Source organism: Aplysia californica, unplaced genomic scaffold (assembly GCF_000002075.1).
Source record: "Aplysia californica isolate F4 #8 unplaced genomic scaffold, AplCal3.0 scaffold00005, whole genome shotgun sequence".
NCBI classification, from domain to species: domain Eukaryota; kingdom Metazoa; phylum Mollusca; class Gastropoda; order Aplysiida; family Aplysiidae; genus Aplysia; species Aplysia californica.
The window spans coordinates 1,643,325-1,660,309 of record NW_004797275.1 but is presented as its reverse complement, the minus strand read 5'-3'; the positions used below and the strand labels follow the sequence as shown (position 1 = coordinate 1,660,309).

Here is a 16,985-nt window from a genome sequence, read left to right as displayed (position 1 = left end):
TACAGCACTCAATATTTTCAATAATAATTTTTAACAAGTAAAGGAGTAATTTTCTTTTCTCTGTTGTTGGTAAAAATCAGTTCTTGGCAATATTATTATTAATGTATCTTTGTTTCGCTAAAACAAATGTATAATTTAGATTTGTTGTAGCAACAAATGTGGCGTCGATGGTAACAACTTGCAGAGAACTGACGAAAAGTGGGTTCGATAATTTTATATGTCCTAATATTTAAATACCAGAGTGCTGTGGAGATCAGTTTTTCTTTGCTTGCAGTGAAATACTATTTTCAAAATGTCAGTGTCAAACTTCTTGCAAATTGTAGTAAAAATGAGATTTTAGACAATAAAAACAAACTATAATAATGCAACTTCCATTGTCCATGGCCACAATTAAACTTGATAAAATTTCATATAAATTATGGCTGGCGCTATTTGCAACGACGCGTTCTGAATAGCTCCCGAGCTATTTGAAACGCCAGTACTAGAATCTAGATCTAGATCTAGATCGAGTAGCTATCGTTTCTACATGATAATATTGTAGTTCGGATCCCTTGTAGTTTTGTCTGAATTGTGGAAGCTTTCTTAGTTTCTTGATAAACCTCCTATGATTTGACTCCTTTTTTATGATGCTGTCTTATTCAGATCAATATTGGGTAGATCTTACAATTATTTCTGACATTGTTTGCGCAAAAGTAGACATCTAGTCTTGTTCATCTTTCATAATCATAATCATTTGAGTTTGAGCAAGTTTAAGTCAAAAGACGATTGGATAACAATAACAAGATGGTGCAACTCGGTATAAGCAGTATTTCCTGTCTTCAGTGTTGTCATACACTAGATCTACCTAAAAATATTATTATACAAGCTGTCTACGTTCGCTAGGCCTCTAATGTTCAGTGCTTCCAAGCGCAGCATCGAATCCCGGTCCCGGAAGGGTTTTTTTTCTTCTCCTGAGCCTAAAATTATAAAAAAAAAAATTAGACTCACATACCAAGGAAAGCCACTATTAAACGTTAATCAGGCCTAAATTGATCAAAGGAAAGTCAGGTACTATTTGCAACGCCGCGTTCTGATTAGCTTCTGTGCTATTTGAAACGCCAGTACTAGCTCTAGATCTACATCTATAGCCATCATTTCTAGATCTACATAATAATATTGTAGCTCTGCCTGAATTGTGGAAGCTTTCTCAGTTTCTTGATAAACCTCCTAGGATTTGACACCTTTTTTATGACGTTGTCTTATTCCGATCAATATTGGGTAGATCTAGATTAGATCTAACAATTGCATCTGACTTTGTTTGCACAAAAGTAGACTAGAAATAGTCTCATAATCATAATCATTTGAGTTTGATATTGAGCAAGTAAGTCGAAAGACGCTTGGATAACAATAACAAGATGGTGCCACTCGGTATAAGCAGTATTTCTCTCCGCAGGGTCGTTGTCCAATAGATCTAGATCCACCTAAAAATATTATCTTTAAGTTAGCTTCAGAGAATGTTACAAGCTGTCTACGTTCTGTCAGTCTAATGTTCAGTACTTCAAAGCGTGGCATCGAATCCCGGTTCAAGAAGGTTTTTTTTTTTAATTCAAAAAAAAAAATTAGACTCACAGACTAAGAAAGCCACTATTGACCACCAGACCTAAAATCCCTAAATTGGTAAAAGGAAAAGTATAGGCTATACTAAATAAGGCCTTCCTCGTACAGAGGTCCTCTTGGGGACAAAACCAAAAATCAGAATGTGCATGCTTCATCACTAGGCCTAGGCTACATAAAAAACTACAAAGCAACAAGTTAATATAATTACGCGGAAAATTTGCTGGTCAGTCGAGAAGAGGACAACAGCAACAAACAAAACAAAAAAAACAAAAAAACAAAAAAAGAAAGAAAACTTCCAGGACCGGGATTCGAACCCACGTTCATATAATAAAAGTTTGGCTCCAAGCGCAGACACGCTGTCCATTCGGCCATCAGAACTTCCAACAACAAACCGTAGATTAAGCTTTTTAATTTTACACCCGGCGACACAGCGTTTTATTTAGCACTGGCGCTAATAGCACCGCTGCGTTTTATTTAGCGCTGGCTCTAATCGCAACGCGCCGTTGCAAATAGGCACTTCCAAAAGGAAAAGTGTAATATAGGCTATAAGGCCTATATACTTTGTACAGGACTCCTCTTGGGGACAAAACCAGAATGTGCATGCTTCATCACTACATAAAAAAAAACTACAAAGCAACAAGTTATGATTATGGGAAAAATTTGTTGGTCAGTCGAGAAGAGGACCAAAAAAGACAACTTCCTGGACCGGGATCGAACCCACGCTCATAAAATAATGGTTTTTCTTCAAACGCAGACGCCCTGTCCCTTCGGCCATCAGAACTTCCAACAACAAAAGGTAGATTAAGCTTCATATAGCCTAGGCTAACATACGGCGTTTTATTTAGCACTGGCGCTAATCGCAACACGGCGTTGCAAATAGGCACTTCCATAAATTATAGACAATTATCGGTATTGCAGAATTATATCAATTTCACATCGACACAAATCATGTGTGCTGCCCATAGCCACAGGTGCTTTACCTTCCTATCTATTGTCCTGTGCTTCACACTGTCGCTAGCTTTTAATATCTATTGTTGTGATATGAAGTTGTTAACTCAACACGTGTGACCAAATTTGTATTCTGATTTTGAGTAATAGATCTAGTTAGTATTATAGTAATTAAAAATGGTCAGTTAGGCCTATTTAAGGACGTGTAATTTTTCCCTTTAAGTTGAAGTAGAATTTGTCTTTCTGTTCATCAAGTTAGCTATGTAGGCATTATATGGGAGTAAAAAGTAAAGTTGTTCCCGCTTCCTATCCGGACATTTGAGATTGCCTTGTTAGTTAGACAACTTCCTGGGCCTTCGGCATATTGTGGTAGGGTGGCCAGTTCCTTCCCATGCTGCCTTACTTCTCCAACTCGAAGTCAGGTACCCATTACTGCTTGGTGGGCAGGAGGGGGTGAAAAAAATCAGTGTCCGAACCGAGGCTCGAACCTGGACTTTCCGCTTCGGAGACGAGCGCACTAACGGCTCCGCCAACGCACCCTCTATGGGAGTATTTGTACAAAATCCATCTCTTTTTTTTTCTGTCCTCAAATTGGATTTCAATAGTCAATGATATCTGTATGTGTACTTTCCACATTCTGTTATCACGCAACCTCCTCAGCCAAGTGTTAATGAATTGTGTAAGCTGTGTTCACTAGTCTTTACAGTAAGCTGGTATGTTTTTAGTAATTGGCACATCTTATAATTGAAGAAATAAAAACCTGGCAACTTTTAAGTATTTCACTTGTAACATGTAAAAGGTGACCCGCAGTTGGTAAAAAACTGGAAAGCTGGGAAGTAAAATCAGTATCAAAATTAAGGTTCTTTTAACCACTACAGATCTTTTACTAATTTAGCTCTCTTGCTTATAAGTCATATGCTATCACTATTTGATATCAAAATATGCGTTCCTGTATGTACAATATAAAGAAGAGAAATGATTTCTTAAAATCTATTGTTGGTGACATGAATTAATTAATTGCCTCTTCTTATTTGACAGAATCAAAATGCCACATAATTCTCAAGCATACTGGATTGCTGAAAGCATCAAAGACAAGAAATTTGAAGACAAATATGACCTTGGAAGGGAGCTTGGAAGGTTTGTGAAGTGTCATTTTTTTAAAATTGTTCGGTCAAATTTTTGCTAATTTGTCTAACTCTCATATTTTTTATTTTGCTCATGAAAAAATGTGGCGTGCTAATATTATGATTTTTTAAAGAGTTGTTTTACTCTCTGAGCCCTGCCCTCGAGACTACAAGACCTGTACTCTAGTTTAATCGTGTGTGGTGTCTCTTAGATGTGTCACAGCACGTTTTCTAAGGCGCGCGTTCAGTGTAGGGGCCTACACAAGAAAAGATAGTCCGATCCATTGGGTTAGATTGTTCTGTATTATAATCAATTTAAGCATGGTCTTCATGATAATGTCTTAATTACCTTTTTGCACGAGATCATGATTTAGAATAAGTTAAAAGCTTAAACCTGTGAGGGGCAATGAATAGCGGGATATGATGAATAAGCAGTTTGCAAGTAAGTGTTTCAGCCTGCTGTGCATTCATAAAGTCATGCAAAAGTAGCTGAAATGTTTGAATCATAAACGTCTTTTTGTCCTTCTTTTGCCCATATATGTTAATCTAATGGTAACAACAAACTTAATTGCAAATTTGAAATATCTCTTTGAAAGTAGAAAAAAGGATTTGTATAAAAAATATTGGAAGACATTTTATCTTTCTTTTTTTTAGCTCCCCAGAGGTTAGGACAATGCAGAAAAGTGAAAGAAGAGGTCTTGTAATAAAATAAAAAGAGAGAACTCACAGTCTTCTTTCTGGTCCTGTTAAACATTTTTTCGAAGGTTACATAGAAACCTGGGGAGAAAATAATAATTGGGGAAAAAGCCACCCCCCTCCCTGCTATCCAGGTCAATGTTAATATGTTTGTGTTATTATTAAAATAGGTTGTAATACTGATAATAGAGGCCTACTTATATAACTGTCAATATTTAGTTTTCTTCCTGTTTGCTTTGTACATGTTTGGTGCTATAGATCTGTGTGTTTTTTTGTTTTTTCACCCTATCATATAAGAAATCCTCAGAATTCCTCTGTGGCCTTTGATTGATAATAATGAACGCCATGTGTGATCTTTCTCTATATATATATCAATCCACTGGCCAAAACTTAAGTGGAATCTGTAATCTAAATACTAGAAATGGTAATTATGATCTTGAATACCCTGAATTTTAGCTCAGACATTCGGATGCCAATTATCCTCCTACCTATGCTGAGAGGGGCGTCCGGGTCACACTGCAGTGGGTGCCTGGCCATTTTGGAGTACCAGGGAATGAGACTGCAGACCATCTATCAAATACTGGAGCAAGCCTGCCCCAGACAGACACAGCCGCCTCTTTACAGACCTGCACAGGGATCATCCAAGCCAAAAGCAGAGGCGAGTGGCTAAACAGATGGGCCAACGCAGAAACAGGAAGATCTCTCTTCGGGTACATGGACAAACCCAACCCCAAAGACCCTTCGAATCTTTTATGTAGAGCCGATCAGACATTGATCTTCAGAGCCCGCACAGGACACTTACACACCAACAAACACATAAACAGAATTAACCCCATGTGGGAACCCCATTGCAGACACTGTGACTACCACGAGGAGACTGTCGAACATCTTCTCCTTCACTGCCCAAACCTGGCAGTTCTTCGACGCAAGCTTCTACACACTCCTACAGACTTACAAAGCCTGCTCTACTCTGGCATTGACGAAATGACAAGGATATGTGGTTACTTGAGGGAGGCATTGCGCTGCCAAGAGCGAAATGCTCGCAGTTAAAGGGATTTGAAAACAACTACAACAACAAACATGCTGAGATAGTGAATATATAAAATAAGGCCAATATAACTATTCTCAGCATGAATAAAGAATAGAAATATCTTAAAAGTCTAACCCTAGTATCTTTAAAAAAGTATAATTTGCTGTCTTTGTGCCCATTGTTACTGTTCTTACGTTGTATTTTCAGTTTTGCATATCTGTAGCCCTACGCTGTACTTTGAAAATCACCAAAGAAAAATCAATGATTGTATGTTTTTATTAATTACCCATGCCCAGACCAACGTTTTGATCATCAAAATGGTTGTTAAGCAACGAGAACATGCTGTTCAGCATGGATGTAATATGCCGTATAAATGCAACTCTTATTATTATTATCATAACATGTTTTTAGAGAATGATCTGAACTAATTTCTCTTTCTTTCCGTACAGAGGCGCTACAGCAATAGTTTACAAATGTACTCTTAAAGGCACTGATCATGTGTGGGCTGTGAAAATAATGGACAAAAGGGTAGGTACTCATAAGATAATATAATTGTGCGTAGGGCTTTAAGAATACAGCCTTTGGGGTAAAAGCCCAAATCACGGCTTATTATATGCCATTTTGAAAAGTGACCTATGACAGTCTTATACTGAGCAGTCGATATGCGCTTTTGAGAAGTTGCAGGTAAAGAATCCAGGAGTTTTTAAAACCTGTTTTGTTACAGTTTTTTAAGTTGCTTTAGAACTATTTGTATGTGTACATCCTGGACCCCAAAAATTGTCGAAGTTCTCGTGAAAACTAATGCACAGCACATTTGTTGTAATGAAAGGCTTTGAATGCCCAATATTTTTAATATGATGCTAAAATAAAAGTATTTGTGAGATTAAATGGCCAATATGTATGTATTAGCACAGTATCACACTATGACTAAACAGCTGGCCATTACAAAATTTTTTGTTGTTGGCGAGTTTGGACAATGAAGTAAGAGAAGCCTACTGCACAAACGTGACACAATCCTTTAGTCATGCTTCACTTTATTTCATCTCCCACAACTCTTTGACAAAAAGGTTAGCAACTCATGTTTTGTCATAGAACAGTGTACTGAGCTCACTATTCCAAAGTCTCAAAATATTCAAAAGTTTTAGAAGTGTATATAACAAGATTAGTCATGGTATTTAAATACCCAGCTAAAATGAATGCGCAGACAGGTTTTCAAATCTTTTTTCTTAAATTGTCAAGCATGTCGAGGTTATATTATGCATACAATATCTTAACAACACCCCCCCACCCCACCCCCCCTGCCTTTTATTTAGATTGGTGGAATAGTGCATAGTAAGCATTAAAATATGGCTATCAAACGAAATGGATAACTATAATTTGTAATGTCTTTATTGATAAAAATATGTCATACTTTGTTTTAATGTTTTGTGCAAAGGCTAAGCCTTCATGTCCAAATAATTCTAGCTGTTTTGCATAACCCGGCCTATTTTTTAAAACCATAATGCTTTAAATACAGCAAAAACATCCTTTTTACTATTTTCATTCTTTAGGTGGAGCAAAAAACAATCATGACAGAAGTTGGAATATTGCTCAAGATGGACCATCCAAACGTTGTGAGTTTTTTTGTTTATTTTGAATAGTTCATTTCATTCACAAGCAACAGTTTTAAAGACTACTCCATATCAGCTTCTTAAGGACTGACTAAGATATTTTCTTTCACTTATTGCTTTCTCCTTGCCCCCATCCAAGTAATTTATCTGAAATCTTTGGAAAAATGTATGTAAGTTTTTGGGCTGAACAGTCATCTCAGTTATGTAGGAATATTAAACTATATGTTGTTCATTGTGCTTTTCTTATGATCTTTCCAATTTTCTCAGTTTTTAAAGACTTTTTTCCTTTGGTATTCATTATATATGTAACTCTTCATGTATTAATTTTTTACACCTTTTCTTTCTAGGTTCGAATGAAGGAAGTATTTGAGACATTAGAAAATGTGTACATTGTTCTGGAACTTGTCACTGGATCCGAATTATTTCAGCGGTTAGTACAGTTCCTTCTATTGAATATTTACATGTCATGCTCATTGGACACAACAAATTTCTAGGGGTAGGGCACTTTTGACATCTGCAGCCTCTTTATACAAGATAAGTCTTCAAAAAGTTGCGGACAATAAAAATAAGAGAAGTATAAATTATGACTAAATAATCTAGGCTACCAAGTTTATGAATAATAATGTACATGCTTCCTGTGGGTGTTGGCTATCACGATGAATGTAGGCCACGATTCAAGGAGCATGCACCCTCGGTCATGCTGATGTTGGGTACATTTCTGTCACCTTATTATGACCCCGTAAAGTTAAAATTATGCCTATTCATGAATATTACATCAATTGGTTCCAGTTCACTCTGTTCTATTTGACGGTTTACCATTGGACCAGTCTATTAACTGTGCCTCTAGACGGTCTAATAAAACCCACAATACTAGATGACCTAATCAATAATCCAAACCCCAACCCTAACCAAACCTATCCCTGAAACATTTTTACACTTGAACAGAACCCTAGCCTTAGAAACCTTAACCCTAACCTTAAACCTAACCCTAAACATTTAATGATATCCCATCTGGTCATCATTGTAAGAGATTTTGCTCATGACTTTGGTTAGATCCGTTAAACCCAAAAATTACATCGTTTTACATTGTTGGCTTTTTATTTCTCAGGATTGTGACACAAGGCTTTTATTCAGAGAAGCAAGCAGCAAATGCTGTGAGAGATATTGTGCAAGCTGTCAAAGTAGGTTTATTTGTACTTTGCTTTTGCTCTTTTTACTGAAATTTTGATTTGACATAACAAAATTATTGTTATTATTTTTAAACCTTTAATTAATGACATTCTGTCTGGAGATCAGGAAATATCAATTATGACGAGTAGGAAGATCAGATTTTCAATACAAATGTAAAAAGTGTTTTGTTGTCTGGATTGAAAACATGAAAACTTCATCAATGCTTGCCTGAGGAAGAGTACAAAAATCCACTGGTTGGACACCATAAAAAATGTAGGCAAACCAAACAACAACCAATTGAACATGAGATCAAGAAGAAAAAGTTATGATAGATTGGACATACACTCAGAAAGTTAGCTCACAACGTGACAAGACAAAAGCATAAGACAGAATCCCTAGGGGAAAAGGAAGAGAAGGAGGCTGAGATCCTGAGATCCACCTTGGAGGGATATCTAGAGGCAGATCTCAGGCGTTTATGAGACACAGCTGGGATGGAGGTGGAGAAGATTGCCTAGAACAGAGACAGGTGGAGGTCCTTTCTTGGCAGCCTACACCCAATACCAGGGTGAAAGAGGCGAATGATGAATTAATGATGGAGATTTGGGCCGCCACATTCATGCAGGCTGGGATAGCGTACTACAGTTATCATAACTGTCATGCACATACATATATGTAGATATGTACACACACAAAATACACACACACACTATACATGCACACACAAATACATACATACACACGCATGTGTGTGTGTGTGTAGTGGATGAATGACTGTTGAAAGACAAAACAAATTTCTGTTCTTTTTTTTTCTTGTCTTGTCTTTATGATAGGTACATCTTCAAGAAAATAACATCTTAATTTTTTTTCCTTTAAATCTTTTACAGTATCTCCATGATCACAATGTCGTCCATAGAGACCTCAAGGTAAATATGTTTCTGCAGCCCAAAAAAAAATTTTATTAAAATTTGAATGTGCATCTAATTGTATTTCAGGAATGGACGCATTACTATCCTCATGCATTTGTCCCATCATAATATAAATATAGATTCTACTTGCCCATTTTTTTCCCAATGGTCCAGTGGTTGTAACATTACATTTTTTGGCCTTTTTTGTTGTATCAGTTCAAAATTGAAAAATAGACTGTTATTTCACGCATCTAATTAAATATTTTCCGGTATACTATCCTCTTTCTTTGAGTTTGAGTTATCTTCACATTTGTAAATGTAGGATAAAATCTGACATTCTTGTGATTATTAAAAATTCAGAAACCGATAACTAATACTCTCTTTTCCAGCCAGAGAACATATTGTATGAAGACTTGTCCCCAGACTCCAGGCTAAAAGTTGGTGAGTGTACTAATCCGTTTATCAAGCAATTGATAGAATATCACTTATTCAGATTATGTATTAGCCCAAAATAAGCACTTGTCTTATATGGGCAAAATATATATATAGTCATTGTAAGTCCTGCTTTTGAAATGAGAGAGCAGGCTTTTATTCTTTCCTTCTTTCGGTATTTCCATATTAATTTCTTTCTTTTGTTGTCATTATCATGGAATATTCTCTAAACAAGCCACGACTACACAGCTGTGCTTTGAATAATAAGTCGACGTATATGTAATATTGTGTTTATCCATGATTGTAGCAAAACATTCAAAGAGAATAAAAGTTTTATTGCTATTGTGTGTCTCCATGAAAGTCTGTCACAAGAGGATCAGCTTATTTTGTCTGCACGGATGGCAGTGCCATAAATATTGCAATGTTTGTGTTAAATAGGCATAGCACTATTTGTGACATATATATATATACACTCTCTGTAAAGTTGAGAATAAAAAGAAATTTCTGTTGTTGAAGAGAAGCTGGAGAAAGACAAAGTGAACATTATTTTAACAGTAGACAAGAATGCTTAAGTAAGTAAAGTTGTTCCCCCATCCATCCGGACATTGGGGATGGCCTTGTTAGTGAGACAACTTCCTGGGCCTTCGGCATATTGTGGTAGGGTGGCCAGTTCCTTTCCACGCCGCCTTTACTTCCCCAACTCGAAGTCAGGTACCCATTACTGCTGGGTGGGTAGGAGGAGGCGAAAAAAATCCGTGTTCGAACCGAGGCTCGACCCCGGACTTTCTGCTTCAGAGACGAGCGCACTATCCGCTCCGCCACTGCACCCTCAATGCTCAAGTACTGTGGGGAAAAAAATTAGAGCTGGTATAAAAGTTTGTGCAAAAATTGTGCCTGTTCCTTGTAGCTTGGTGAACAATGAAATAATAATGTTTTACAATCATGAGGAAGAATTACAAAAGTATTGTGAAGTCCACTTAAACTGAATATAGTTAATCTGAAAACAGCAATAAACACAAAGAAAACCGAATTCCTAATTTTTTCTTTGCTATTTGAGCAATCTCTCTAAACCAAAATCACAGCTAAACTGATGAAAATCTTGAGATCCTTCAGATCTTGGTTTAAGCAGAGTCAACTGAATGTTCTTATTGATACTTTTTGTAATGTAATAGAATAATATTTTTTATTGATTAATACCCCATTTCATCAACAGCTGACTTTGGACTGTCTACAATTGTCAGTAACAAAGTGTCCTTGATGACAGTGTGCGGCACACCTGGCTACTGCGGTGAGGCTCTGGTCACAGTTATGTTGTGTTGATGTTCTCTTAGACAGAATTTGGTCTTTTGAAAAGTGTGAGCAGAGCGGTGCTCTTTAATACAATGTGAAATAATCAGCACTGTCTTGCCAACCCAAGACTCACTCATACAAATGTCAATGGACTTGATTAAAAAAACCATTTACTGTGCGGAGGGCTGCAGTTTGAACTTCAAGAGGAAAAAAAATCTTTTCCCAGTAAATTGCTCTTTGAAACAATATGTAAAGACCAACCCAGTCATGTCAGCCTGATCTTTTGATAAATGTTAGTGGCTTGGTTTTGAATTCAAAGAACCAGTAAATTTACTGTGCTTCTATTTCTAATATAGAGACAGCTTGACCGTGTCAAGTTTAAGTAAATTTTTGCATGCAATCATTCATTCATTGTGAAATGCTCCTCTGAGGTTAAGCATTGCATGTGCTGATAAGAACCACTTAAGTTCCAAGCCTAGGCTCTGAATCTGTTTTCTACAGTTCAATAGAAAAGATTTTGTTCCACATCAGACATGAAGGATGGTCCCCAACAACAAATTTTATATTGTTATTGATACTAAAGGTAAATAGAATGAAAATAAAGTTATTTCTTTCTGTACACTTTGGTTTTGCAGTTGATGACTTTTGAACGTTAATTCTTCAAACCAGACTGAAAACTTGACTGTCTTAGATTATAGGCCTACCTGGTGATACAAAGTCATTTTTTGTTCTGCGTATGGAATGTTTCTGTTTTGTTTTTGTTGTATTCTTTCGCAGAATAATAGCTTGCATAAATATTTACAGTAGCCTGTTTTATGGACGGTGTACATTAAAAAATTTCATTTGGTTCATTTGCAGCCCCTGAAGTCTTGAAAGGTCAGAAGTATGAACGGAGCTGTGATATGTGGAGCGTTGGAGTTATTACATACATTCTGTGAGTACCTTTTCTACCTTTCAAGGAAAAGAAAAGATTCTGTGGAGGATGTGTAACAAGTGCTTGCAAAAGCATGCTCTAAAGAGAGATAGAGAGAGAGATAGAGAGAGAGAGAGAGAGAGAGAGAGAGAGAGAGAGAGAGAGAGAGAGAGAGAAAGAGAGAGAGAGAGAGAAAGAGAGAGAGTGAGAGAGAGAGAGAGAGAGAGAGAGAGAGAGAGAGAGAGAGAGAGAGAGAGAGAGAGAGAGAGAGAGAGAGAGAGAGAGAGAGAGAGAGAGGGAGGAGGGCGGAGAGGGGGAGAGGAGAGAGGAAAATAGAGATTAAAAGGCAAGTTATAATGACACTGAAAGACAGTAAATTTGAACTGAGCTACAGAGGAGAGTTAAACAGAATCTTAAGTTCTGAATGACAGCGTTTTGCATGTTCTGATATAAGTCATAGTATCGAGGTGCAAACTGTTAGGGAAAATGAAATGAGAGAAAAATTGTTACTTGTCAAAAGTGGAATACATACATGACTTCTCTGTTGTAACGATTTACCAAGATTCTGCTCATGACATATTGTTCTACTTTAGGTGATATTTACCGATCACTGTTTTACAGCTTGTGTGGATATGAACCTTTCTTTGCTGAAAATGACAATCAAATGTTCAAGATGATTCTCAAAGCGGACTACAAATTCGATTCTCCATGGTGGGATGACGTCAGTGAAAATGCAAAGGTAATAATTTAAAGAAGGCCATTGCTTGGAAAGCTATTAATGCCATTTTACTAAGTTTCATCAAGGAAACCCTATGAATTACTTGTCATTAAAATTGGATATAACTGATTCAGTATCAGAATTAACTGAAAAATCTTTTGCTAAAAAATCAAAGCATGACTACTTTAATGCTTCAAATATCTGCCATGACTGTATTATGTGTAAATGTAACATTTATCATTAAAACAAAAGAAATGGTCTTGAATTGTTCTAAAATTTTGTACTACTTAATTAAAAGGCAGACTTTCCATTTCCTGCAACGAAACTTTCCAAAATTGGCCACTCTATTCTAGAGATACACCATCAACATGAGGGTCAGCCTGAGACTTGGAATCAATTTTACTTCAAATTTCCTTCTTTTAAGTGCATCAGATTCATATTATATTTAAAGGGGTTTGCATTCACCATTGATGATCTATTTCTTTAACTACTCACTGCATTCGATTTGTTTTTTAAAATTACTTTGCTTAGAGCAGTGATATTCATGGGGGCTGAATATCTTAAAGACTATTAATGTTACTTGAGAAACAAAGCTCCAAATCTAAAACAATGATTTCTCAAATCCTCCAAACGTATCTGTCAAAACAAGATTCGTACATTTGAAGTTATCAAATATTTGACAAGTTCTGTTGTGAATTATATCAGGACTTAGTAAGGAAACTGCTGGTACTGGATCCCAAGAAACGCTTGACACCGGACGCAGCTTTGAAACATGTCTGGGTCTCTGGAATGGCAAACAAATCAACGCCCAAGGGTGACACCATTGAGAAGCTGAAGGAGTTCAATGCAAGGAGAAAGCTCAAGGTAAAGCCCAGTGTAGTGAATGCTCTGTAAAATATTAGAAATTCTTTACCTTATTTCAGGCTTGTGACTGTTGGCTCATCTCCTTTTGCAAACAAATAGGAAATAGATATACCTCTGTTCACAGCTCTGGAATAAAACAAGAAAACCATGAAAAAATTGTCATCATTCAGATCTGTCCTCAATAAATAAGGATGGAGAGGATGCTGGCTCACCATCATTAATGTTTCATGACAATAAAATATATTATAGAAGTATGAAGTAATAGAATCAAAACAGTTTGAGCAAAATTGAGACGTGTTTTGCAGACTCTTTGCTCCAGGTGTTAAAAGTTAGAAGATATGCTGGTGTGTAGAAAGCTGATAGGACAGACAGCCTTTATCTAGCTCCTGAACATTTTCAATGAATGGCACCAGGAGTAGCAGGTGTTTCCATAGTAAGCAGAAGAACTTGGATCAAAGGGTGACCAAAACGTTATGAAATACTCGTCTTGGGAAAGTTTTTTTTAATATGATAGCATAAATTATTGACAAATTACCCATGCCCATGATTGGTTTGATTCATCTTTATCTAGGGGCCTTTGAGGTGTAGACTGTTTAGTGATTACATTGTACTGTAAATAATTGTACATTTTTCATTTGTTAATAGTGTTTCATTTGTGTTTTTCCTTTGACAGTTAACAACAGATGCCCTGATGGCGGTGGCTGGTGCCACAAAGAAAATGGACTTGTTAAACTTGCTGGCTCAAAATGCTGGTCTTGACACCTCGAGGGAGGAGGAAGAAAGCATGGAGGTCAGCTGAACAAGTCTCAAGAGTCAAAGATCACAAGAACAGTTCTTGTGAAATAATCCTACAAATATTTGCATTTCAATAAAAATGAAAGGTATAATAGGTTTTATTGAAATGACAGAAATGCTCCACATGATTGAGATAACTTGAAAAAAAAAGCAGAATGTTAAAGCTCTTACAGAGATGCAAATTGATACCCATGTTCATGTTAATAAGATGTTCAGAAATTCCAGTCCTATTTTGCACTGCATATTCTCCACCATCTTAACACTACTGCAGTAAGGAAAATTCAGCAGTTTAGTTCAGGAGGCCAAGATGACAGAGATTTTCTTTAATTTCACATATTCCTGGGAAGTAGAATGACAGATTTCACTAGTTCCACTGTCAAATTTACTCTTCAGTTATTTTATGCTACACAAACATATATATATATATATATATACGTCAAGCTCACGATATAGATATTTCCAACAGAAATGCAGACACTGTCAATATGAAAACCCATTTTTCAGAAACATTAATGTACAGTCTAGCCCAGATATCTTGAACATGTCAGGGATTGACAAAAATGCTCAACACACATCCATAATTTGAGTAAACTATGATTACAAGAAATAAAAGAAATGTTGAACAAAATGAAACCACCACCGTGAAAAGTACCTGGTTATTGATTAATAAAGGATAAAGAAGAATGAATAGTAAGTGCTCCCTGTTTGGAGTCATTACAAGAAAAAAGAAGAGAGTGATGCTGATGAGCCTTAGATTTATATCTGAACTGTAACCTGATACTCTTGATGGGTGTGGTTTTGTGCTACGTGCCCACAGGGCAATTTGAAATTGAGACAATTGTGAGGACAAATTTGATCTGATTTTTCATGATGAGCTGTTTGACATATCCGTGCGTGTTTGAAAAAAAGTGTTGCCAAAGCAAAGATAATATAACTGTTCAGTTGGAGAATGGCAAATTGTATGAGCTATTTGTCATTTTGAGTTTTGCGTGTTCGTGGTATCTGTGCTGGACTGTAGAGTGTGTGACTTACCACATGTGCTCAAGAATGTTCTCCATCTACTTACGAAATTATTTATTGTCTAGTTGGTCGTGAAATACTTCACTTCATTACATTTTGCTATATTGTAAAATTATATAAACTCTTTATGTTTGGCACCTTTGAAATCACTTTCATTTAACCACATGGGAAAGGCAGAAGAAATGGAAATGGAGATTTTCAAAAGTTTCGTTCTTATTTTTTTTCATTGAGTTTTTATTGACTGTTTAAAAAAAAATGACAAGTGTTTTGTTGTGTAAAATCCAAGTACGAATTTCATGAGGCACACCATTTTTGCTTTATGCTTCCAACATTATATTTTTGAACGATTTCATTTCAACTCCACTTTAGGGCTACACAATTTGACCATCTCTGATAGTGTACTAAAGAACTACCAAAGTGTTTCAGCCATCTTTGTGGACTTTGAGGGTTTCTGTCATGCATAATGCTAGCTTTACGTGCCGCTGTCCAGAAACATTTCTGACATTACTCTGTGCTAAAACTTTTGACTTTTTAAATATCATTACTGGGCGGCAATATTATTTTTATAATTGTACCTTGAGCTAAAGTATACCAAAAAATGTTAACAATTTGTTTTCATCTCCTTAGGTGGAACTATGTTTAAGAAAAATATATGCAAAACTTTCTCCACTCTATCTCAAGTGTAAATATATGAATATTTAATATCATTCTACTGCTTTAAATAATTGCAAGTAAACATTTATATTAGAATTTTGGCAGTCTTGAAAAGAGAGACTGATGTTGTCCACAAACACTTGTATATATAATTCTGAACGTTTATTTGTCGTGGCAGTGATAATTTGGGATCTCTTTAGTCTCCTGGTACCTTTTTTCGTACTACTTGTTTTTTTCAAATCATTTTTTAATGATTAATTAGTCTTTACGATATTCTTATTATACTGTGATACAAAACAAAAAAACACAAAATTATATTGTGTCTTATTCGACATTGTGTTGTGTCTACTTGCTTGTGTTCAGTTTAACTGTTTAAGTGTCAATGAAATACAGTCAAAATTGTCCAAGATGGCCACCAATTCTTGAAGAGAAAAGTGGTTGTCTCAGAGTTTTTAGTCAGTGTTTTACCGCACTTGCAACACAATGAGGTCATATATGGGCCGAAGATTAGAGGTGTTACAAGAGAGTAACAAACACAAAAAAGGAGGAGAGATAAAGACGATAGATATGTCTGATAGGAAAGAAAAAGCAAACCACGCCAGAGCATCCACCAACCACCCGCTGTCTTAGACAAGTGGATGTCTTTGGCAGTGTCATTATAAAAATATAAGGAGTAAAAAAAAATGTTTTTAAATGCCAGGGGGACTGGGAAGTGGCTGCTTGTCATAATAATAAGGGAAAAAACTCAATTGGGGGGGGGGGGGGGAGTGGCTTTTTATACTCGTGATTGTTATGAACAGTTGGCCGTAAGAGCAAATTTGACAGTATAACAAAGTTCATTTTTTATAACATCCGAATCTCTTCCAAGCTAGAGAGTGTATGTGTCTTGGAAATTAACTTTTAGCATGAATGCTTCTCGGAAGCTGGGAATGTTTCTGACCTTTCTTAGGTCTTAGTTTGTTTTTTAATTAAGTAAGAGTATCCCGGCACTTGCAACACAATAAGGCCATATAAGTGCCCAAGATTAGAGGTGTTGCAAGAGAGTAACAAACTCAAAAAAGGACGAGAGAAGGACGATAGCTTTCGATAGGAAAGAAGGAGCAAACCACACCAGAGCACCCACCATCCACCCACTTTCTAGGGTCTGCTGGGGTAATGATAGAACATTTGTTGTAAAGTGCAAAGAGCATGCTGTAGACAGTAGAGTGTGGATATGTGCT

At 36.4% G+C, this 16,985-nt stretch overlaps 1 protein-coding gene across 1 annotated transcript; it reads left to right on the top strand.

Annotated features, from left to right (window-relative positions):
- The first annotated feature begins 116 nt into the window (after window positions 1–116).
- On the top strand, window positions 117–16,097 carry LOC101852061 (calcium/calmodulin-dependent protein kinase type IV). The gene is made up of 13 exons (XM_005089335.3): window positions 117–198; window positions 3,583–3,681; window positions 5,844–5,922; window positions 6,945–7,007; window positions 7,352–7,434; window positions 8,113–8,185; window positions 9,059–9,097; window positions 9,469–9,520; window positions 10,725–10,799; window positions 11,660–11,735; window positions 12,336–12,453; window positions 13,138–13,296; window positions 13,970–16,097. The coding sequence occupies exons 2-13, from the start codon at window positions 3,590–3,592 to the stop codon at window positions 14,093–14,095; spliced, it is 1,035 nt and encodes a 344-aa protein (XP_005089392.1). The 5' UTR covers window positions 117–198; window positions 3,583–3,589; the 3' UTR covers window positions 14,096–16,097.
- Window positions 16,098–16,985: the final 888 nt, after the last annotated feature.

What these genes read in the sequence shown, in the direction of transcription:
- LOC101852061 (XM_005089335.3), top strand. Translation starts at nt 3,590, where the DNA reads ATGCCACATAATTCTCAAGCATACTGGATTGCTGAAAGCATCAAAGAC. An exon ending in GGATCCGAATTATTTCAGCG is followed by an intron (nt 7,435 to 8,112) that starts GTTAGTACAGTT and finishes TTTATTTCTCAG; the next exon opens with GATTGTGACACAAGGCTTTT. An exon ending in ATATTGTGCAAGCTGTCAAA is followed by an intron (nt 8,186 to 9,058) that starts GTAGGTTTATTT and finishes AATCTTTTACAG; the next exon opens with TATCTCCATGATCACAATGT.